The sequence below is a fragment of the Kogia breviceps genome, chromosome 3, assembly GCF_026419965.1.
Source record: "Kogia breviceps isolate mKogBre1 chromosome 3, mKogBre1 haplotype 1, whole genome shotgun sequence".
NCBI lineage: Eukaryota > Metazoa > Chordata > Mammalia > Artiodactyla > Physeteridae > Kogia > Kogia breviceps.
In genome coordinates this window covers 60428052-60451588 of record NC_081312.1, presented here as the reverse complement: position 1 = coordinate 60451588, position 23537 = coordinate 60428052, and the positions used below count along the sequence as shown (strand labels likewise).

General features: G+C 38.4%; 1 protein-coding gene across 1 annotated transcript; it reads left to right on the top strand.

Moving 5' to 3' along the window:
• Positions 1 to 917: 917 nt before the first annotated feature.
• Positions 918 to 7927, top strand: PNN (pinin, desmosome associated protein). The gene is made up of 9 exons (XM_059059128.2): positions 918 to 1104; positions 1765 to 1836; positions 2225 to 2293; positions 2668 to 2740; positions 2856 to 2950; positions 3116 to 3191; positions 4328 to 4483; positions 4562 to 4700; positions 5438 to 7927. The coding sequence occupies exons 1-9, from the start codon at positions 992 to 994 to the stop codon at positions 6844 to 6846; spliced, it is 2202 nt and encodes a 733-aa protein (XP_058915111.1). The 5' UTR covers positions 918 to 991; the 3' UTR covers positions 6847 to 7927.
• The last annotated feature ends 15610 nt before the right edge of the window (positions 7928 to 23537 follow it).

Genomic DNA, 23537 nt, shown 5'->3' with positions numbered 1-23537 from the left:
TAATATTGTTTCTGTGGGAAAATGCTCTCTGAGCTACAATTTACAACTACATTTCTGGAACAAAACCGGTTCTCACGTTGGCAGTGCGGGTAGAGCAGAACCAGAAGGTGGACGACACACACACTAACAGCGCTGCTCCGCCCCCCAGACCCTATTTTAAACCAACCAGCTCTAGACCGGTGTAGAGGCTAATGCCCGTCTCGTCTGTCTCACCATCGCTTTTTTTCTTGTAGTAAAGCCTTGCACAGTCTGATCGATCGTATGATGATTCTGGGCCGGCGTGACCTGACGACAGTTACGGTATTTCCTTATCAGTAATAACAAGCAGTTTATTCACGCTTTTGGTTTGTGGGGGATAAGGCACGTAAAGTTTTTCACAGAGTACAACACAAAGCAAGTGTTAGCTATTATGATGAATGGCTTTTCCTCTTCCTTTCACTTTTCGCTTCCCTCAGCTCATTTGAGCTTAACCTAGTCAAGAAAAGCCTGCGCCCCGCCCACTGCCTCTCTGGGCATGCGCACCAACAAAACGGCCGCACCCTGTCCTAATCAAATCATTTACCCGGGAAAAAGGGAAAAAAGACTCGCATGCACCCTACTCTGAGGGGAACAGGTAGTAAAACGATAAGAGGCCGTCATATACAGATTAAAAGGGCTGGAAAACTCCACTCTGCCTGCCAGAAGAGCCGGCCCGCGAACTCACGACTCCGGCAACCAGAGACTCTCAAATCCGCCCCGGCTCTGCGCTAGAAGTGGAGCCCAGCCACCCGCAGCTAATCGGGGAGGGAAGCGACCGCCTGGAGGACTTTTCATTGGCCCAGAATCACAAAGGCCGGCAGCTTCTCCCCCTTCCGGTTGCTGAGTGGTTGAGGCCGAAATACAACTCCTATCTCCATTGGCTGAGCCCGGCTGTCAGTCTTCTCGCGTCTCGCGGCGCGACACAAGCAGGAGTGGCCTGGAGAGCAGTCTCGGAGCCTGCTGCAGGGAGAAGATGGCGGTCGCAGTGAGAACTTTGCAGGAGCAGCTAGAAAAGGCCAAAGAGAGCTTAAAGAATGTGGATGAGAATATTCGCAAGCTCACCGGGAGGGATCCGAATGACGTGAGGTGAGGGGCGGATGGGAAGTGCCGGCTCCGAGAGGCAGCCACGAAGCCGGGGTGAGTTGGGGCGGGGAGGGCGGCCAGCCCTGAGAGGACTCGAACATCGAGGCCTGTTCCCGGAGCAGCCGTGGAACCCCGTCCTCGGTGAGGTGGGAATTTCCAAGGCTCCCACCGTAAGTCCTGGGGCTCAGTTGCGTGAGGAAGGAGAGCGGGGCCTGGGTGCGCCAGGATGGCTTCCCGTCCTGTGGGAAGGCCCAGACTGCCGATTCCCGCCCTCGGCCCTGCAGGCCCGGAACTGCAGCACAAAGCCTTCCTTCTCCCGGGGCCACCCGATTCGGGGCTGGCCCGGAGACCCTCTCGGGACACGGTCCGGCCGCCTTGCCCCCCGGCTCTTGCCCACGTGCAACTTCCTTTGGGTTGGCGAAATCCGGACCTGATTCAAGGTTGTTAATGTGTAGTGGCATCGAGGTAAATATAATTTCTGTAATACTGATCTTGGAAAAATCAGGAAGTTAAAGTACTTCGTGTCCTGTTTCAAACACGTGGGTTTTGAAACCATCATCTTTGAACTTTTCTGGTTATTTTCTTTTGGTGATGAACCGTACCCGTTTAAGTATTTGATGCTATTGGAAACGATTTTTGTACTGATTTGTAAATATCTTGTAGGCCCATCCAAGCCAGATTGCTGGCCCTTTCTGGTCCTGGTGGAGGTAGAGGACGTGGTAGTTTATTGCTGAGGTAAGATTTCCTTAGGATTTTAATTCATTGGTACTTACTACACTAAATTAATGAAACGGTTTAAACGAATTTCGTGGTCGAGGCAATGTTAGAAATGTTTGGTTTGTTTGAAGCTGTGATCAGCTGTAGTTTTTTGTAGAGTTATCCAGGAATTACATTTGCATTCAAAACTAGACATTGAAGAATATAGTAACTATACCGGCTATGTGCAAACTTATTTTATTCTCATAGTTTTAAATACTACAAAAGCGTCTTGAAGTAAATGCCCATTTAAGGTTACTTTAACTGGAAGGTTTTTTTTTTTTAATTGCAACTAAATTATCTTCCTTAAATGGAAATACCATTTTTCTCAAATTACAAATGCTTTATGTTGGCCTTTTTTTTGCAGGCGTGGATTCTCAGATATTGGAGGAGGACCCCCAGCCAAACAGAGAGACCTTGAAGGGGCAGTCAGTAGGTATGTTAGAAGACAATTTTCTGAAGGCATACTTGTATGTTCTGTTTTCTGAGGTAGCATACAAATATAAAAAATTAATAAATATTGTTGAATTAAGTTGTATTAGAATTGAGTAGTATACCACTTACCCTGAGTCTGTTTCCTTGGTATTTGAACTGAGACAGCCAGTATCCCTCAAAACTCAATTCTTCACTAATAATAACAGAAATTTTATCAAAATAAAGGTCATGAGAAGAATAATATTGAGAAAATAGTTAATTTGGGTTACTTTTCTGACTTGTACTACAAAAACTTAACGGGCTTGAGAGGTATAGGAGATCAGAGTTTGAATTGGTCCTTTTAAATTCATTTTGAAATTCATTTTCCTTTGTCAGGCTGGGCGGGGAGCGTCGGACTCGGAGAGAATCACGCCAAGAAAGCGACCCAGAGGACGATGATGTTAAGAAGGTAATTGAGATTAAAAGAACTTCATAGAGGGTGAATATAGTATTTTCACCTTAGTACATTTAAAGGAGTGCCACTGTATGCTAGTTAAATTACTGAAATTTCTTTTCTCCTGCAGCCAGCTTTGCAGTCTTCAGTTGTAGCTACCTCCAAAGAGCGCACACGGAGAGACCTTATCCAGGATCAAAATATGGATGAAAAGGGAAAGCAAAGGTATCTTAAGTATCTCTCTGGAGGAAAACAACTCTTATCAAATAGTGCAATTTTAAGAAAATTTAAGGAATTGTTCAGGTGTCTATGCTATGCTTCTTTTAGGAAATGGCAGGCTTAAATGAAGTGGAACCTTTTGAAATTGGATTTTCTTTTTCTGTTCTTTAGGAACCGACGAATATTTGGCTTGTTGATGGGCACCCTTCAGAAATTTAAACAAGAATCCACTGTTGCTACCGAAAGGGTATTTATGCAATTTTTCCTTTGCTTCCTTTATAAGCTATCAAAGTAGTTGATTACATATTTCTTAAACACTGAGAAGTTCTCAAGATTTAACTGCAAGCTTTATAAAGCACGTTACTGATATTTCCTAAGGGAAAAAAAAGAGAAGAAAAAGATTTAATTGCTAGCCTAAAATGAAGCTAAGGAAAAACTTTTAAAACTTTCTCAAGTTGTTATACTGTTGACTGGTTCTTTTTGAGGTGCTGTTAAAGTAACTTTGTGAACTTTGCTTTGTGGTTCAAGGAGCCTAGTCTGATTCAGGAGAACCTGGATTCAAGTTTCAGCTCTATAACAATCTCATTTTGTGGTCTTGGACACATCTCTTCATTTCTTTAGGCCTTAGAGTGCTTCTTTCAAACAGGAAGTTGAACTTACTAATCATCATAATTTATTAAATAATTATAATTTCTAAGACTTACACACTCAGAGGCACTCCAGAAGCAACAGCATAAATTATGTTCCCTGCCCTCCAGAGTTTATTTAACTGTGTCATTTTTCTGGAAGTTTTTATTTTACTAAAGCTACAAAATTGTGTCCTTGGAGTTGAACACAAACTTACTGCTTCTCGGGAGAACTGTAGTGAAAGATAACAATTCAGTTATTTTATTTCAGCTTTCATATGTTAACTTTATTAGAAAATATAAAAACTTAAAGCATCAAAGTTTGAAGAATGTCTGTAGATTTTTGTTGTTGTTGATTTTTAGAAAGAGAGTTGACTAGTTTGTTAGTTACTTCGTTCACTAGGACATCACTTGTCTCAAATTCTTTGCTTTGGAAAGAATAACTGAAGCTAACCTATAAAGACAGTACTCTTCTCTTTCAGGTTAACTTTTAGGTAAGGTTCTTTCATAAATTATGTTGGAATAAAACGGTTACTGATATTATAGCTAATGGCTTTACACTTTAGATTTTTACATGAAAAGGCTTCAGTCCCCATTTCTGGGAAGGGAAATTGCAGTCTACCTCAAATGCCAAGTTTGAATTAGCTGGTGTCCTGAATTGCAGATGTGAAACATGTTTGCAGACAACAGTAAAATTGTGATATTTCACATAATCAGAATGTATAATAAGCTTTTAAAGATTATTGTTTATCTTTAGCAAAAGAGACGCCAGGAAATTGAACAGAAACTTGAAGTGCAGGCAGAAGAAGAAAGAAAGCAGGTTGAAAATGAGAGGAGAGAACTGTTTGAAGAGAGGCGTGCTAAACAGACAGAACTGCGGCTTTTGGAACAGAAGGTTGAGCTTGCGCAGCTGGTGAGTATATTTTGAAATTCTAAGATTGGTAATCCTTCATGTTGACAAAAGCGCTGACCTTTTTACCGTTTCCTTTAGCAAGAAGAATGGAATGAGCATAATGCCAAGATAATTAAATATATAAGAACTAAAACAAAGCCCCATTTGTTCTATATTCCTGGAAGAATGTGTCCAGCTACCCAAAAACTAATAGAAGAGTCACAGAGAAAAATGAATGGTAAGTGTAAATGAAGAGGTCCCTTGAAATTTTCTTAATGGGTAAGGTAACACACAAATACATATGTGTTTGTTTCCTGTGACATCTGTGATTCAATAGTTAATTTTTTAGAAAGATATTCTAAGGTGCTAATGTGTTTGGAGTACAGGAGCATTTGTTTCGTGATAGATATTAACTGGAAACTTGGATATTGGGTGGTGCTTAATGCATGTTTATTTCTTAAGCATTTGAGTGAGCTTTCTCTTTTGCTTGATACTTTTAGTAGCCAGGTACAAATGCTGATGAATCAAGAAAAAGTCAATATTGATGTAGTCCATAGAGGAAGCACACGTGGAAGGGTAGACACTACTAATATGGTGATTAGATGATTTGTCTCTCCTTGGGAATCAAAAAAATTAATGCATGATATGATACCATAAAACTGATTGTTTAGAAAAAGCTTTTTTTTTTTTCATTTAGTATGAAGTAAAATAGCAAAAGATTATCCTGTTTTTCCATCAGTTAGAACGTGGTGTGGTTTTGCTAATTTCTTAGTGTATAGGTTTCCAGTGGATCTTTGCTTTTGTCATCTTATATCAATTTGTAATTACTTACATGCTGTAATCAGTCTTTTGTCATCTCTTTACAAAAAAGACATTTAGATAAGCTCAATGACGATTTGTGACCAGGTGTCAAATTGTGACTTTGAATTTTCTAAATCATAGTAAATTTTACATGTGTAAATTTTTATCCTTTAGCTTTATTTGAAGGTAGACGCATCGAGTTTGCAGAACAAATAAATAAAATGGAGGCTAGGCCTAGAAGACAATCAATGAAGGAAAAAGAGCATCAGGTGGTGCGTAATGAAGAACAGAAGTCGGAACAAGAAGAGGGTAAGGTGGCTCAGCGAGAGGAAGAGTTGGAGGAGACAGGTAATCAGCACAATGATGTAGAAATAGAGGAAGCAGGAGAGGAAGAGGAAAAGGAAATAGGTATAGTTCATAGTGATGCAGAGAAAGAACAGGAAGAGGAGGAACAAAAGCAGGAAATGGAAGTTAAGATGGAGGAGGAAACTGAGGTAAGGGAAAGTGAGAAGCAGCAGGATAGTCAGCCTGAAGAAGTTATGGATGTGCTGGAGATGGTCGAGAGTGTCAAAAATGTAATTGCTGAGCAGGAGGTAATGGAAATCAACCAAGTTGAAAGCATAGAACCTTCAGAAAATGAAACTAGCAAAGAATTGGAGCCAGAGATGGAATTTGAAGTTGAGCCAGATAAAGAATGTAAATCTCTTTCTCCTGCAAAAGAGAATGCTAGTGCTCTAGAAATGGAAAATGAGCCTGAGGAAAAAGAAGAAAAAGAACCTGAGCCCCAGCCTGAGCCTGTGGCTCAGCCTCAGTCCCTGCCTCAGCCCCAGCCCCAGCCCCAGCCCCAGGCCCAGCCCCAGCCCCACTCCCAGTCCCACTCCCAGTCCCACTCCCAGTCCCAACCAGTACTCCAGCCCCAGCCTCTCTCTCAGCCTGAGACTTTGCCATTAGCTCTTCCACAGCCACCACCTCAGGTTATTCAGGAGCAAGGGCATTTACCACCTGAGAGGAAGGAGTTTCCTGTAGACTCTGTAAAACTCACTGAGGTGATAGTAGAACCAGTTTTGACTGTACATTCAGAGAGCAAGAGCAAAACCAAAACGAGGAGCAGAAGTAGAGGTCGAGCTAGAAATAAAGCAAGCAAGAGTAGAAGTCGAAGCAGTAGCAGTAGTAGTTCTAGTAGCAGTTCAACCAGTAGCAGCAGTGGAAGCAGTTCCAGCAGTGGCAGTAGCAGTAGTCGAAGTAGTTCCAGTAGCAGCTCCAGTACAAGTGGCAGCAGCAGTAGAGACAGTAGCAGCAGCACTACTAGTAGTAGTGAGAGTAGAAGTCGGAGTAGGGGCCGGGGACATAACAGAGATAGAAAGCACAGAAGGAGCGTGGATCGGAAGCGAAGGGATGCTTCAGGACTAGAAAGAAGTCACAAATCTTCCAAAGGAGGTAGTAGTAGAGATACAAAAGGATCAAAGGATAAGAATTCCCGGTCTGACAGAAAGAGGTCTATATCAGAGAGTAGTCGGTCAGGCAAAAGATCTTCAAGAAGTGAAAGAGACCGAAAATCAGACAGGAAAGACAAAAGGCGTTAATGGAAGAAGCCAGGCTTTCTTAGCCTATTCTTTGCAGCAGAAGATTTCTTGATGAGTAAAAGGATTACCTTTCCTTGTAAGGAGAATGCTGCCTTAAGAATTGCATGTTGTAAAAATTTTTTTGGAAAATACAGACTGTTTGTTTACCAGACATTCTTGTACTTTTGCATAATTTTGTAAGAGTTATTTATCAAAATTATGTGAGGTTCCAAAATATGTAAAAACAATAATAATAAAAAAAAATTAACATCCCTTGTCATCTTTTTTAAATACCCTATACTCTTCAGTAAGAATCTGTATATTTTAATAGGTAAATCTTTAAGTCTGTTCCCTTCTGTATCATACATTGCTTTTGTAGAAATAAATGTGCATTTCTTTCATTAGTTTTGGGATGTCCTCGTTGACGCTTGTATAATAAGTATTCTCTTGATATCATTTTCAGCTTTTATCACTAGATATTGAACGTGATTAGAGTGTTTTTGAAGATTTCCTCACATTTATTTGCCTTAGACAGTTATTTTGAGTTGTCAAAGATCTTTGCAGCTTTGTTGGGAACATAGTTTGTTCTCCTTAAAATCACTTACCATTTTTTTCTAATCTCCCTTGTTATTTTAATCTAAGCATTTCCCCATTTCTATTTAAACCATATATTTGGTAGATAACTTAAAACAGTATGATTTGGTTGGAGTTTTCTTTACGATTATGGGAGCATCATTTTTTGTCTCCTGGGTTACTTGTGTGATATAGCATATACATCTGTTAAAGAAAAAAGGTCACTTTCTAGGGGAGAGAGGTAGAAAAGTATATTCTAAGCTTGGATTTTGAGTTTGTGGTCTTGTCTTAACTTTTGTGTTGGCCGTAACTGAAACATGCCAATGTGTTTTCAAGAATTTTTGTTTTAGTAAGTATTGTATGAAAGTTTACAAAATGAAGGAAGTTCATCTACACTTGAATCTGTAAGCAAGATAACACGCAAGTGGTACCAAATGATTATTAACTTTGTTGTTTTATAAATTTGTATGAATTTGGAGTATCTGTTGCCCATTACTATACATGTGCAAATAAATGTGGCTTAGACTTGTGTGACTGCTTAAGACTAGTACTTGTATTAACTTTTTGATGCTTTGTACAAGAGAGCCCTTAAATTGCAAACGGCCTTTTTTGAGTTCATAATTTAACGTTGTGACTACAGCTTTAGGCTTGACTTTGAATATTCATTATGCCTTCCCTTGATAAGTAAATGGTAAGAGTAAAAATGTGAACATACATTTTCAGCATTGTATAAATGTAAGTGAACATGTCAAAAGAAATCTTTTTAAAAAATCATTTCTTGGAGCAATTATTAAATAGTAAAGGAGTAGAACTTCTCAGACTGCAGAGCTAGCTACCTGCATCCCTGGGCCAGTTGTTTATACCAGGAGTCACTTCACCCAGGAATTTTAATACTTGCCAGCATGCAGTAACAAATTTTATTTTCCTGTGTGCAATTATGGCGAAAAGGTTGTTAAACACTTAAAAGGGATGACTGTAAAACCTGGTTCGTTTTTTAAAGAAGTCTTTATTTGATGAATCTAAAATAATTGTATGTGTTAAGATCTTGTACAAATTAAGTTTTGTTCATTTTTATCCGGAAAATTTGAACAGTTGTCATGATGCTTATACAAAAGATTATTTTCGGCTTATGATGCATGAGGAGAAAAAAAGGAAAAGATCTTTGGAATATGCAGAACAATTTTCAGTTATTTTAGTTAAGCTCTACTGATGAAGTATATAGAAAGAATTCTAATAACTTGAATTTTACTGACTTTAGTGGTATGCATTTATAAATTGGAAGGTTTCATTTTTTAAATTGAGTTTTGCTTTATCCTTGGAAATGATCCTTTTTTAAAAAAATCTTTATTGGAGTATATTTGCTTCACAATACTGTTAGTTTCTGTTGCACAACAAAGCGGAATCAGCCATATGCATGCACATGTCCCCATATCCCCTCCCTCTTGAGCCTCCCTCCCAACCTCTCTGTCCCACCCCTCCAGGTCATCGCAAAGCACCGAGCTGATCTCCCTGTGCTATGCTGCTGCTTCCCACTAGCCAACGGAAATGATATTTTAAGGAATTTATGTTCAGAGAATCGTGTAATTGGTTCCTTGCGAAGATACAAGGAATGTTAGAATTTAACAGTAATGAAACTTTTTAGGAGAAAAAGACGTACAGGGGTCCTATTAGAACTTATTTTTATGGAAAATTTACAAGCTGAGTAGGGATACAGCTAGTGACTAAGGACTGAAATTAGTTTGGAGCTCTGTTAATTAAAGACATTTAAGGGGCTGCTTAGGAAACACTTCATTTGCTCTGAGATTCCAAGGTTGGTGTGGCCACAGAAGTTAGAAAATAGTATGATCTTCAGTGAGCTGTATCCAGGCTAGGGCTTGTCTACGCACTCTCTAGACCTCTGTTAACTGTACACATGAATATTCTAGTAATTTGGGCCAAGCAAAACCCACTAAAGCAGCAATTGAATGCGTTTGTAAACTAATGAATTAAATGATTATATGGCATAGTAATGTGGACCAATGCCCTCAGAATAAGTCACTAAAATGTTTTGGGGTTTAATTTCTTAACATGAATTTTTTAAAAATCTTGAAATCATTGAATCAAAGTCTTAACTAGTTTTCCTTGAGATACTGCCATTAAAGCACTTAGCCCAGGAAACCTGTACCCTATTTACATGGTTGGACTTTCTCTAAGAAGTCAGTGGGGAAGATTGCAGCTTGGCAAAAATAAACCTCAAGTATCTGAAAATTTCTTGAACTATTCTCTTCTCACTTGGCATGATACTCAGATGCCTACAACTCTGCTTCCCATTGCCATTTCAGTACCCTATTTAAATTTATAACACTTTCCCTCACTGTCCCGTTTGCTTGCTTTATTTGCTTTCATAGCACAGCATTATGTAGTTATATTGTACTTTGACTTACTGTGTACTTCCCACTAGAATTCAAGCTCCATGAGAGTCATTTTTTTTTTTAAATCCCATTGGTGTAATTCAGATACCTAGGATAGGGCCTTGTGTGTTATAGGCAATATCATGAATAAATTGTGATGGGCCGTTAATGTGGTTTGTGTGATTTGATCTGTGATTGTCTTTCCAACTTTCACTGCCTCTTCCATCACATCCAGATAATGCTTTGAAACAGCTGAGCCATTGGCTGGAGCCAAGGAGATGTGCCTGGAGCAGAGTAAGCAGAGAGAAAAGTACAGTAGTTAAGAGAGATAATAGGCCCAGCTTGTACAGGGCCTTACTGGCAATTTTAAGTCCTTTAGCTTTTATTTATGGCAAGTCATTAGAGGGTTTTTTTTTTAATTTTAATTTTATTTATTTTTGGCTGCGTTGGATCTTTACTGCTGTGTGTGGGCTTTCTCTAGTTGTGAGTGGGGGCTAGTTTTTGCGGTGCACGGGCTTCTCAATTGCTGTGGCTTCTCTTATTGTGGAGCACGGGCTCTAGGTGCATGGGCTTCAGTAGTTGTTGCTCACGGGCTCTAGAGGGCAGGCTCAGTAGCTATGCACAGGCTTAGTTGTTCCGTGGCATGTGGGATTCTGGACCAGGGATCAAACCTGTGTCCCCTGCATTGGTAGACAAACTCCTATCCACTCTGCCACCAGAGAAGTCCCCATTAGAGGGTTTCGAACAGGGGAGTTAAATGATAGAATTTAACAATACTACTCTGGGCTGTGCTGAGGAAAGACTAAATGGGACCAAGAGCAGGAACAAATAGTTAAGGAACTATTGTAATAATTAGGCAAAATGTAGTAACTTAGGCCGGGGTGGTAGCAGTAGAAGTGGTTATCAGATTCTGGATATATTTTTAAGATAGTCCCCAAGGAATTTTCTGGTGGACTATGTTGTGTGAGAAGTCAGGGATGACTAAAGATTTTACCTGAGCAGCTAGACGTGAATTGCCATTAGCTGAAATGGGAAAGACCAGGATGAACAAACAGGTTTGAGGATAGTGAAGGTGAGTGGGTCAAGGACTTAGTTTGAGATTCCTATTAGACATCCAAGTGAAGATGCGAAGTAAAAGAAGCTAGACGTTCCTATTAGACATCCAAGTGAAGATGCGAAGTAAAAGAAGCTAGACGTATCATTTGGTTTCAGGAGGCACTTTACTGGAAATGTAAATTTGAGAGTTCTAAGTGTATCAATGGTAAGACCATGAAGGAGTAAGTATAGAGAAGAGTTGTAATGACAGCCCTGGGCACTTCTGCTTTTTAAGAGGATGGGGAGCTGAAGAACCAGCAAAAGAGCAGAAGCCAGAGAAATAAGGAAATAGAAGAGAGTGGTGTTTTTGAAGGTAAGGGAAGGAAGTGTTTCAAGGAGGAAGCAGTATAATGTGAAGTGATACTGATGGGTTAATGAAAATGAAGAGTAACAATCACTAAATTTAGCACCATAGGTCATTAGTGACCTTCAGAAGAACAGTTTCATAAACAAGGTCCTACTGTATAGCACAGGGAACTATATTCAATGTCTTGTGATAAACTATAATGGAAAAGAATATGCAAATGTATATATACGTATAACTAAATCACTTTGCTGAACAGCAAAAATTACAATGTTGTAAATCAACTGTACTTATAATTTTTAAAAATTTTTATTTATTTTTGGCTGCACTGGGTCTTCATTGCTGTGTGTGGGCTTTCTCTAGTTGTAGCGAGCAGGGGCTATTCATTGCGGTGTGCGGGCTTTTCATTGCAGTGGCTTCGCTTGTGGAGCATGGGCTCTAGGCGCGCAGGCTTCAGTAGTTGTGGCACACAGGCTCATTAGTTGTGGCCCATGGGCTTAGTTGCTCCGCCGCATGTGGGATCTTCCTAGACCCGGGATGGAACCCATGTCCCCTTCATTGGCAAAGCAGATTCTTAACCACTGCGCCACCAGGGAAGTCCCTAAATCAACTATACTTGAATAACATAATTTTTTTTAAAAAAAGCAGATTCGGGAGAGTGATGGGGGTAAAATGATTGAAGAGAGTTGGAGATATGTATCACTTCCAGTTAAAGTTAAATTGGACCAGTCCTCCCACTGAGAACTAGAAAAACTGTGATGTGTGTGTGTGTGTGTGTGTGTGTGTGTGTGTGTGTGTGTGTGTGTGTGTGTGTGTGTAGAAGTATAGATACGAAAATCTGAAGCCTTCAGAGAACCATTAAGGTACTATAGAATTATAGGGCCAAAATCTGAGAAAGGAGGAAACCCAAACAGGTGCCTGGTGTTTGGGGTTATTTTTCCCCTAGATCCTGTTATGGAAGAGGCTGCCGAGATGCTGAAAAAAGATCTTTGTACAGAATCAAGTTGCCAGGCAGACAAAATTTTGAGTTTAACAGCCATTAAAAAGGGGAGCCCTTTTAAGCCTCCCACACCCCAGGCTTTGGGTTGGAACCCCAAAGTGCTATATATACTCTAGGAATAAGATGAACCAGAAATAGACCAGTCTTTCAAAGGGACTGAGTGAACCTGTTGGATTGTTATCTGGGATTTGCAGGAGCAAAGTTAAATTTTGTATGAAGATGACATCACCAATGTTTCAAGTTTATATGCAATTTTTCATATATGATCAAACATAGCTAAGAATAAAAGGAGATAAGACCTTGTAGTCGAAAGACAACAGATACAAAGATGATAGAGCAAAAGGGAATCCTGATAATGGTGTTATCAACCCTGGATGTTTTAAAAATAACTTTAATATATACAAGGAATAGAATTTAAACAGAGGATGGAAAACTAGTTTTAAAAAAGAGCCAAATGGAAATTCTAGAACTGAGAAACACTTTTTGAAATTAAGAATTCAGTGGCCAAATTTAACAATAGATCAGAGATGGTCAGTGAATAATGGCTGAGGATCTTGCACAACTGAAGAAACACAATAAGGCCATAGTCTTGAACCTCAAGTGGGATAAATAAAACCACTCGAGCATGGTAAAACTTCTGAAAAACCAAATACAAATTCCAAATGTATGGGAATTTTCTAGTTACCTTTTTATTATTGATTTGTAGTTTATTTATTTATTTATGGCTGTACTGCGTGGCCTGTGGGATCTTTAGTTCCCTGACCAGGGATCAACCCATGCCCCCTGCAGTGGAAGCACAGAGTCTTAACCACTGGACCACTGGGGAAGTCCCCTGATTTGTAGTTTAATTCCACTGTCATTAAAGAGCATATTCTGTATAATTTCAATTGTTTAAATTTTGTTGAGAATTGCTATTGTTAGACCTTGCATATGATTAGTTTGGTAACTATCATACATGGCCTTGAACAAAGTATTGATTCTGTAGCTATTTGCAGTTTATGTCAATTAGGTCCTTTTTAGTGGTTGTATTGCTTAAATCTTTTATATCCTTATTGCTTCTTTATTGACTATCAGTTACAAAAGGCATGTTATAACTTCCCACTAAGTTCACGGATTTGTCTTTCTCCTTTCAGTTTTATTTTATGTATTTTTGAGGCTGTTGTAGTGCATATAAATTTAAAATTCTTCTTTGTGAATTGACCATTTTAGAATTTTCACGTCTCTATTTCTAACAATATTTTAAGACAATATTTTTGTCTTAAAGTCTACTTTATGTGATATTGGTATAGCTACTCCAGCTTTTTTTGGAATAGTGTTGGCATAATTTCTTTTCCACACTTTTACTTTCAAGCTTTCCATGATCCTTATATTAAAGATGTGTTTTATAAGCAAGATATTTTTTTAAAACCAATATGATAGCCTTTGTCTTTTATTTGGAGTAGTCTGCCTAAGTTTAATTGTTGACATATTTAGATTTAAGTCTTAGCATTTTACTAATTGCCTTCTATTTTTCTTGCTTATTCTTGTTTCTCTTTCTTTTCTTGACTTCTTTTGAACTGAATGAATAATTATTAATATTTTATTATCCCCCTCTATTAACTTGGTACATTCTTTTACTGTTTCTTAAGAGGTTTCTTAGAATTTACAACATGCATCCATGCATGATGTAAGACCCTTAGAAAATTTTACTCCATTTATATGCTAATTTTTTCATATAGTTTGTCTATATATGTTTTAAGCCTCACTACACATTGTTATGGTTTCATACTTTCAGTATTCATTTACATTTTCCATTGCTTTTTATACCTTCCTGCACCTTCAAGTTTTTATCCGGGATCATTTTCCTTCTGCCTAAACATTCTTTAGTATTTCCTTTAATGTGGATCTTCTGGTGATGAGTTCTCTGTTTTTATTTATCCTAAAATTCCTTTATTTCATCTTCATTTTTGAAGGATTTATTCGCTCAGTGTAGAAGTCTAGATTGGTGGGTATTTTCTTTTTCCCCCCGAGGGGAGGAGGAAACAGGGAGCAGAGGAAACAATTCCAGGCCCCAATTATTTCATCAGTGAATTCTATCAATTTTACACAAACCCTTCCAGAGAGCAGAAGAAGAGGGAACACTTTGTAGCTCATTTAATGAGGCCTATATAACCCTGATAACAATATGACACAAGGATATTAGAAGAAAGGGAAAACTACAGTGCAATTCACTCACAGACATAAATGTAAAACCTTAAAACTATTGAAAGATCAAATCCAGTAATGTATAAAAATGATACACAGGGGTAAAATGTTGAGCACTTTCCCCTTGAGATTAGGAACAAAACAGGATAATCACTCTCTCTGCCTTTATTCAATATTTTGCCGAATAGACAATGCTAGTGCAATAAGGCAAGAAGAAAAAATAAATGGTAGGAAAATTGGACAGGAAAAAAAAACTATAAAAGATTATTGAGAGAAATTTTAGAAGAATTAAGTGAAAGAATGTACCAGATTCAGTCATTAAAAGACTACTATAGAAATGTGAGGGGCTTCCCTGGTGGTGCAGTGGTTGAGAGTCCGCCTGCCAATGCAGGGGACACGGGCTTGTGCCCCGGTCCGGGAAGATCCCATATGCCGCGAAGCGGCTGGGCCCGTGAGCCATGGCCGCTGAGCCTGCGCGTCCGGAGCCTGTGCACCGCAACGGGAGAGGCCACAACAGTGAGAGGCCCGCGTACCGCAAAAAAAAAAAATAAGTAAATAAAGTCAGTTTCCATCCAGTTGATCTATAGATTCAGTACAATTCCAGTATAGATTCCACAAGTGCGTGTGGGAAGGGAGAGGTGGGGTGTAGAAGAATTGACAAGTGATTCTAAAATGTATATGGAAATAGAAAAGGTAAAGAACTAAATCCTTGAAGAACAAAGTGAAGACTTATTTTATAAACTAAAGTAACTAAGACTGATACTAGTGCAAGTATAGTCAAACAGACCAATGAAATAGAGTCCAGAAATAGATGCTCACCACAACAGCTAAAATTAAAGAGTGGCAATGCCAACTGTTGATAAGGTTATGGAGCAAAGAGAAATTTCATATATTGCTGGTGAGAAGGTAAATTTGTAAAACCACCTTAGAAAACTGGCAATATCTGCTGAAGTACATTTTTCTGCATATCCTATATCCAAGCAATTTTATCACTAGGTATAAATCCAATAGAAAAGTATGGACTCTTCACCAAGAGATGTACATAATGTCTCTAGCAGTGTTAACAAATTTGGAATAAACAAATTGTAGCATATTCATACCATGGAATGCTGTTCAGCAATTGAAATAATGAACCACAGCTACATCATCGACATGATGCCTCCTACAACTACAATATTGAGCAAAAGAAGCCAGGTAAAAATACACGTCATTGAGGTGGCCAAAAAGTTTGTTCGAGTTTTTCAATAACATCTTACAGAAAAACCGAATGAACTTTTTGGCCAACCCAATATCCCATTGACAAATTTCAAAAATTAATCTATGGTTTTCGAAATTATGGTGTTATAAATCAGGATAGTGCTGCCTTCAGGGAGAATGGAGAGGTTAAAGATTGAAAGGGGGCTTGAAGGAAACTAAGTTGCTGGTAAAGTTCTTTCTTCACCTGGGTAATGGTTATATTTGTGGGAATCCACTGAACTGTATACTTATGACTTGCGCACTTTTCTGTACCTTTGTTATACTTAAGACCATCTCAACGATGCTTATAGATTATTACTACTTTTATTATAATTATTATTTTTTTGGCTGTGTTGGGCTTCAGTAGTTTCAGCACATGGGCTTAGTAGTTGCAGCATGTGGGCTCAGTAGTTGCGGCATGTGGGCCCTAGAGCACACGGGCTTCAGTAGTTGTGGCTCGCGGGCTCTAGAGCGCATGCTCAGTAGTTGTGGCGCATGGGCTTAGTTGCTCCGAGGCATGGGGGATCCTCCCGGACCAGGGATCGAACCCATGCCCCCTGCATTGGCAGACAGATTCTTAACCACTGCTCCACTAGGGGAGTGCATTACTACTTCTAAATCAACCCAAACAAGTTAGTCTCTCAACATATCAATGTTAACAATCTCAGTTTGTCTTTTGAGTTATTCAATTTAGTAAACATTTATTGAAAGCCTATTTCTTTATTTATCTCTTTATCTCTTTATTTATTTATGGCCACGCCATGCGGCATACAGAACACTAGTTCCCTGACCAGGGATAGAACCTGTGCCCCCTGCATTGGGAGTGTGGAGTCCCAACCACTGGAACGCCAGGGAAGTCCCTGAAAGCCTATTTATTAAGTAAAGGGAAGACATTTGGGGCATTAGAGATTGAGTGGTGGTCCTTGCCTTCCATTACTAAGAGAAGAACTTTAAGCTGATTTCTTTGACTCTCTTAAGGACTGATAATAGTCTTTCACTCTCCATTTATTGAGCATCTGTTCAACACCTGGTGCTGGAAATGGAGTGCATTCACATAGACCTCACTGCTTCCTAGAGAATAGTCAAGATTCAAATGTTTACAATGCACTGTGGTTTAGCTTCTACAGATTTTTCACAATCTTCCCACAAGAATACTTAGCAAAACTAAGACTCTAATGGTTACATCATGGAATCAGTTTCCTTTGAGGTGATAAGTGTTCATTTAATGAACAAAAGTACTTACAATGAGAAATATTATTGTGTGCTGAGCAATTTTTGGAAAAGTCTAAGATTTTTTTTCCTTTTGGAAGAAATTAACTGGGAGATAGGTGGTACAAGGAAAAAAAAAAAGGTGTACAGGTGGTCCCTGACTTACGAGGTTCGATTTAATGATTTTTTGACTTTACGGTGGTGGGAAAGCAGTATGTAGTATTCAGTAGAAACTGTACTTCGAATTTTTACTTCCAAACTGTAGTTTAAATTTTGATAATTTCCCAGGCTAATAATATGTGGTAGGATACTCTCGTGATGCTGGGCAGTGGCCCAAGCCACGGCTCCCTGTCAGACTTGAGATCATGAAGGTAAACAGCAGATATACTTACAACCATTCTATACCCATACAACCATTCTGTTTTTCAGTTTCAGTACAGTATTCAATAAATTATATAAGATATTCAACACTTTATTATAAAATAAACTTTGTGTTAGAGGAGTTGGTCCAACTGTAGGCTAATGTAAGTGTTCTGAGCATGTGTAAGGTAGTCGAGGCTAAACTATGATGTTTGATAGGTTAGCTGCATTAAATGCTTTTTTTTTTTGCGGTACGCGGGCCTCTCACTGTTTTGTGGCCTCTCCCGTTGCGGAGCACAGGCTCCGGAAGCACAGGCTCAGCGGCCATGGCCCACGGGCCCAGCCACTCCGCATCACGTGGGATCCTCCTGGACTGGGGCACGAACCCGCGCTCCCTACATCGGCAGGCGGACTCGCAACCACTGCGCCACCAGGGAAGCCCTTAAATGCATTTTTGACTTATGATATTTTCAACTTACAATGGGTTTATCAGGATGTAACCTTGTTGTAAGCCAAGGAAGATCTGTATATATCTTCAGAATGTGGAAAACTTAGGAATCCTAAGGATATGAGCTAAACCTGGAAATGGCATTTTATGTTTCCAACCAAGGTATGCAAGATCAAATGGCTCCAATCGCCAGTGCAAAGACCATATATATATATATATTTTTTTAAACAAATCAAATATTCATTGGCTCTGAGGGAGTCAGGAAAACGTATGTTAGCAATGCACAGTGTTTCAGGGACAATTAATAGAACATATTTAGTTGGTTTTGGTTTGGAAAGGTTTGAGGTTATAGTATAGGTGGTCCAAAATGTCCAAACAGCCTATGGAGTTTATACTACATGATTTTTCAAAGTAGCCTCAGTTTTAAAAACTACAAAAGGTCTGGTTAAATAAGTTTAGGAAATTACAGCTGTGTATCCCTTCCTTAGAGATTTATAATGTATATCAGCATATTAAAGACCTTGAGAAATTCTGTAGCAACTCAAATTAACTTTGTATTCTAAATTGATTTGACCATGGAATTATTTTCTCATATAAATGTAAAGCTATTAGAAGTTTTAAAGTTAGGTTTTAGATTAGGAATAAATAAAATTCATATTTTAAAATGTAAAATGTAAATGTTTATGTTCTTCAATAAAAATTTTTTTCTTCTAGTTACCCCCTTTTTCTGTTACTGTAGTTTTTATTTATCAAGAAGAGGTAAAAGAATGTACTAGAGTAGGAATATAGTGTGTCAAGTGAAAGATCTTAACAACCTACATTCTATAGCCAGTGCTGCTTAAATTTATTCTCCAAAGTACCTATCTATAGAAGAGAAAAAAAAAAATGCCCCCAAATGGAACATAGGATGAGCCCAAAGCAAAAAGTTTCCTTTTTAACATTTATCAATGACAATTAAAAGTTATCAATTTTGGGACAAAATGTGTGTGATAGGTTCACCCAATAAATAGCAATTTACTCCCTGGTAATTTCTTCCTATCTTATCAACAAATGTTATAAATGAAGAGACAGAGCTTTAAAAGAAAAAAATGCTAAAAATATATTGGGTTGGCTAAAAAGTTCATTCGGGTTTTTCCATAAGATGTTACAGAAAAACCCAAATGAACTTTTTGTAATATTACTGGCCAACGAAATATTACAGTGTGTGGTTGTCATGCAGCTGTTCAATAAGTGTATCCTTCTAGTGAGAAGACAAGTGTTAAATATTGAAAGAATTTTTGACCTGCTGGTTTCTTTTACTCTAATCTGGGAAATTCTGAAAGAACTTTCTGAAAGAAGAAAGATGACTGATGATGATATTCCTTTAATATAAATTCACATGCTGTAATTTTTATCATTTTCTTGTAGTTTCTCAGCAGTGTGATTTCCTTCCCATATTAAATGAACTAACAGTTTTAAATGACCCTAGAGGAAAGTCAGCTCTTCATTCCAAATGCAGAATTCATTTTTACAGGCGCAATCTTTTCATATGCACTAAAACATTCAGTTTTTCCTTGCATTTGTTGATTTAGATTATTACACTTTGAAAAACTGTCCACTAAACAAACAAACACTGAGATACTCTTTATCACTCACTTTATCCAGGTTTTTAAAATTTAATATATTTTTATTTTATGTTAATACACTGTGAAATATAACTATGGAAGTGTTAATACGGTGAGCATCCATGTCACCACCACATGAATTAAGATACAGAACATCGACCATGATTTAGCAACATTTTGTATGTCCATCCTTTCTTTATTGGGTCCTCCACCCAAGGAGTGTCATTATTCTGACTTGTGATAATCATTGCTTTTCTTTATAATTTTAAAACCTGTGGGCTTCTCCGGTGGTGCAGTGGTTAAGAATCCGCCTGCCAGTGCAGGGGACACTGTTTCAAGTCCTGGTCCGGGAAGATCCCTCATGCTGTGGCGCAACTAAGCCCGTGTTTCACAATTAGTGAGCCTATGCTCTAGAGTCCACGAGCCACGACTACTGAAGCCCATGTGCCTAGAGCCCGTGCTCCGCAATAAGAGAAGCCACCACAATGAGAAGCCTGCACACCACAACGAAGAGTAGCATCCACCTGCCATTGCAGGGAACATGGGTTCGAGCCCTGGCCTGGAAAGATCCCACATGCTGCAGAGCAGCTAAGCCCATGTGCCACAACTACTAAGCCTGAGCTCTAGACCACACAAGCCACAACTATTGAGCCCATGTGCCACAACTACTGAAGCCTGCATGCCTAGAGCCCGTGCTCTGCAACAAGAGGAACCATGACAATGAGAAGCCCGCGCACCACAATGAAGAGTAGCCCCCGCTCACTACAACTAGAGAAAGCCCATGCACAGCAACAAATACCCAACACAGCCATAAATAAATAAATTAATTTTTTAAAAAATAAAATAAAATATCACTTAATTTTGCCTGACTTTGTATTTTATATAAGTGAAACCATACTGCACTTGTTTGTGACTTGCTTCTTTCATTTAATTATGTTCCTAAGAATCATCTGTTGTAGTTAATCTTTTCCATTGCTGTATAGTGTTCCATTACATAAAAATAATTTATTCTGGGCTTCCCTGGTGGCTCAGTGGTTGAGCGTCCACTTGCCAATGCAGGGGACGGGGGTTCATGCCCCGGTCCGGGAGGATCCCACATGCCGCGGGGCAGCTGGGCCCGTGAGCCATGGCCGCTGAGCCTGCACATCCAGAGCCTCTGGAGCCTGTGCTCCGCAATGGGAGGGGCCGCAACAGTGAGAGGCCCGCGTACCGCAAGAAAAAAAAAAATTATTCTTTTAATTTATAGTGATGATCCTTTGAGTTCTTTCCAGTTTGTGGCTGTTACAAAAAATATTGTTTATAAATATTCTTGTACATCTCTTGCTGCATAAGGTGCAAGAGTTTCTCTAGGGTAAGTAACCTAGGAGTGACATTGTTAGGTTATTAGATATGTTCCCCTTTACTAGATAGTGCCAAACTGATTTCCAATGTGATTGTATCCACTTACATTTCAACCATCATTGCATGGATGTTCCTGTTACTCTGCTTTTTACTTTTTTATTAGTATCTTGTAAAGCATTCAAGCATATTTTCATATACTTTTGCTTGGCAATTTGAACTTTTGTGAAGTGCCTATTTCTTGCCCCTTTTTCTATTGGGTTGTATGTTTGTTTGTCTTTAGTAGTAGGAGTTCCATATATATTCCAGACACTAGTCCTTTGTTGGCTATGTTCATCACAAATATTTTCTCCCAGAAGTTCTTAATTTTAACACAAAGCTATAAATCATTTACATCTTAAGAAATCCTTTCCTGCCCTGAATTTGTGTACATACTTGCCTATACTTCATTCTCAGAGCTTCATATATTTGCATTTCACATTTAAGTCTTTAAATCCTTAAGTTTGAATTTTAAGTATGGTATAAGGAATCCAGTTTCTTTCTTTTTTTTCTTTTTTTAAACAAATGGATTATCAGTTACCCCAGCACCATTTATTGAAAGGCCTTTTCAGCTGGGTCTGTTTGTTGGCTCTATTCAGTTCCCTGAGTCTATTTGTCTATGTCTGTAACCAGTACTACACCGATTTAATTACTTAATCTTTTTAATAAATGATATCTGGTAGGGAAACATCTGCATGTTGTACAGTAGGTACTTGGCTATTTTTGGCTTTTGAACTGCCATATAATTTTAAGCTCAGCTTGTTAAATGCCACAGGATAATCTGTTGGGACTTTGATTCAGATTGCATTGTCTAGATAGATCTGTGCTGTCCCTGTGGTTGTTGAGCACTTGAGGTGGTGACTAGTCTGAATAGAGATGTGCTGTAAGCATGAGATATACACCAGATTCCAAAGACTTTATATGACAAAAAGAATAAAATATTTCATTAATAATTTTCATATTGATTACATTTAAAAATAATATTTTGGATATATTGGATTAAGTAAAATACATTATTAAAATTAATTTTACCTGTCTCTTTTTGTTAATGTGGCTAATTAACAAAATTAAATTTGATTACAATTGCGGTTCACATTATGTTTCTATTGGACAGCACTGCTACAGATTAATTTGAGAAGCATCGACACCTTTACAATATTGAGTATTCCAAACTATGAAACTGGCATATCTCCATTTATTCAAATTTCCTTTCATGCCTTTCCCCAAAAGGTTTTATTCACCTTTCATAAGACTTATCCCTAACCACCTGACTCATACATGGATAAATAGATTACTCTTTCATTGTGAAGAGCACACAGAAAAGTATACAAAACAGACCATATTCAACTTAATGAATTATCACAGTGATAACACCTATGCAATCACCCAGGTGAACTACAACATTGCCAGGGCCCAAGAAGCCCCTCTCATATCCCCTTCCAATGATTTCTCCCTCCCCTCCCACCCTCAGAAGTAACCACTGTTAAAGTAATCAAAGAAGTCATTAGACTGAGTGGCCCTAATGCTTGTCAGTCTAAGAAAGCAAACTGAAACCTCAGGCAGAGTCCCATAAATGCATTGAGGGAAGAAATTGAAATCTAAGAGCAACCAGTCACAAACAGCCAACTAGGCTTTCCCAAATAAGGCAATTGCTTAAGCTATAGCCAATCAAATAATTTCCTTGCTTTGTTTCCTATCTGCTCTATACAAAAAGCCTTTCCCTTAACTCCTGACAGGAGTGTACCGAACCATTTTCAGTTTGGTGTTGCTCTTATTGGAATCAATGTTTGCTCAAATACACTCTTCAAAATTTTGATGTTCCTCAGTTTATCTTTTAACACCACTATTTTGACTTTCTGGTAATTGCTTTCTTGATTTCCTTCATCATTTTAAAAGTGATGAATGCATCCTAAACATTATTATTTTTTCTCCTGTTTTTTAATCTTCACATAAATGAAATCATAATGTATGTATTTTTTTGTGTTTGACTTCTTTTGCCCAACATTATGTTCCTGTGACTCATTCGTATTCTTGTATGTCACTGTAGATAACTATCACTAGTATGTGGATATTGAGTTTCTTTTCAATTTGGGGGTTTTACAAATAATTCTGCTATAGAACTTGGTAAGCATGTGCACAGATATATACTTAGGAATGAAATTGCTAGGTTGTAAGTTATACACAAATACGTGCGCACGCACACACACACACACACACACACACACAGAACACACTTTAGTAGGTGACACCTAACAGTTCTTTGAAGTCATTGTATCACATATCACGAGCAGTATATAAAAGTTCCCATTGCTCCATATACCTGCTAACATTTGGTATTGTCAGTCTTCTAACTTTAGCCATTGTGGTTGGTGCGTAGTAGTATCTCATTGTGGTTTTAATTCGCATTTTCTAGATGGCTGTTGTGGTTGAGTATGTTTTCCTATTTTTTAAAAACCTTTTGGATATCCTCTTTGGGGACTTTCTCTTCTTGATTTTACAAGTTCTGTGTATACTCTGGAAGTGAATCCTTTGTTGAGTATACAGTCGGCACTCCATATTCACAGGTCCTGCATCCATGGATTCAACCAAACACTGATAGAATATATTTGGGAAAAAAATTCCAGAAAGATCCAAAAAGCAAAACTTGAATTTGCCACATGCTGACAACTACTTACATAGCATTTACATTGTATTTACAACTATTTACATTGTATTAGGTATTATAGGTAATCTAGAGATGATTTAAAGTATACCAGAGGATGTGTGTAGGTTATATACAAATACTACATCATTTTGTATAAAGAACTTGCATTTCTGTGGATTTTGATATTTGAAAGGAGTCCTGGAACCAATCCCCTGGGGATACCAAGGAGCAACTGTATGCATTGCAAACATCTCCCACCTTGTAGCTGGGATTTTCACTTTTTAAATG

Bases quoted from the DNA above. Each gene is read 5' to 3' on its own strand.
- PNN (XM_059059128.2), top strand. From the start codon at position 992: ATGGCGGTCGCAGTGAGAACTTTGCAGGAGCAGCTAGAAAAGGCCAAA. The intron at 1,837-2,224 runs GTAAGATTTCCT...TTTTTTTTGCAG, and splicing joins CGTGGTAGTTTATTGCTGAG to GCGTGGATTCTCAGATATTG. The intron at 4,484-4,561 runs GTGAGTATATTT...CGTTTCCTTTAG, and splicing joins AGGTTGAGCTTGCGCAGCTG to CAAGAAGAATGGAATGAGCA.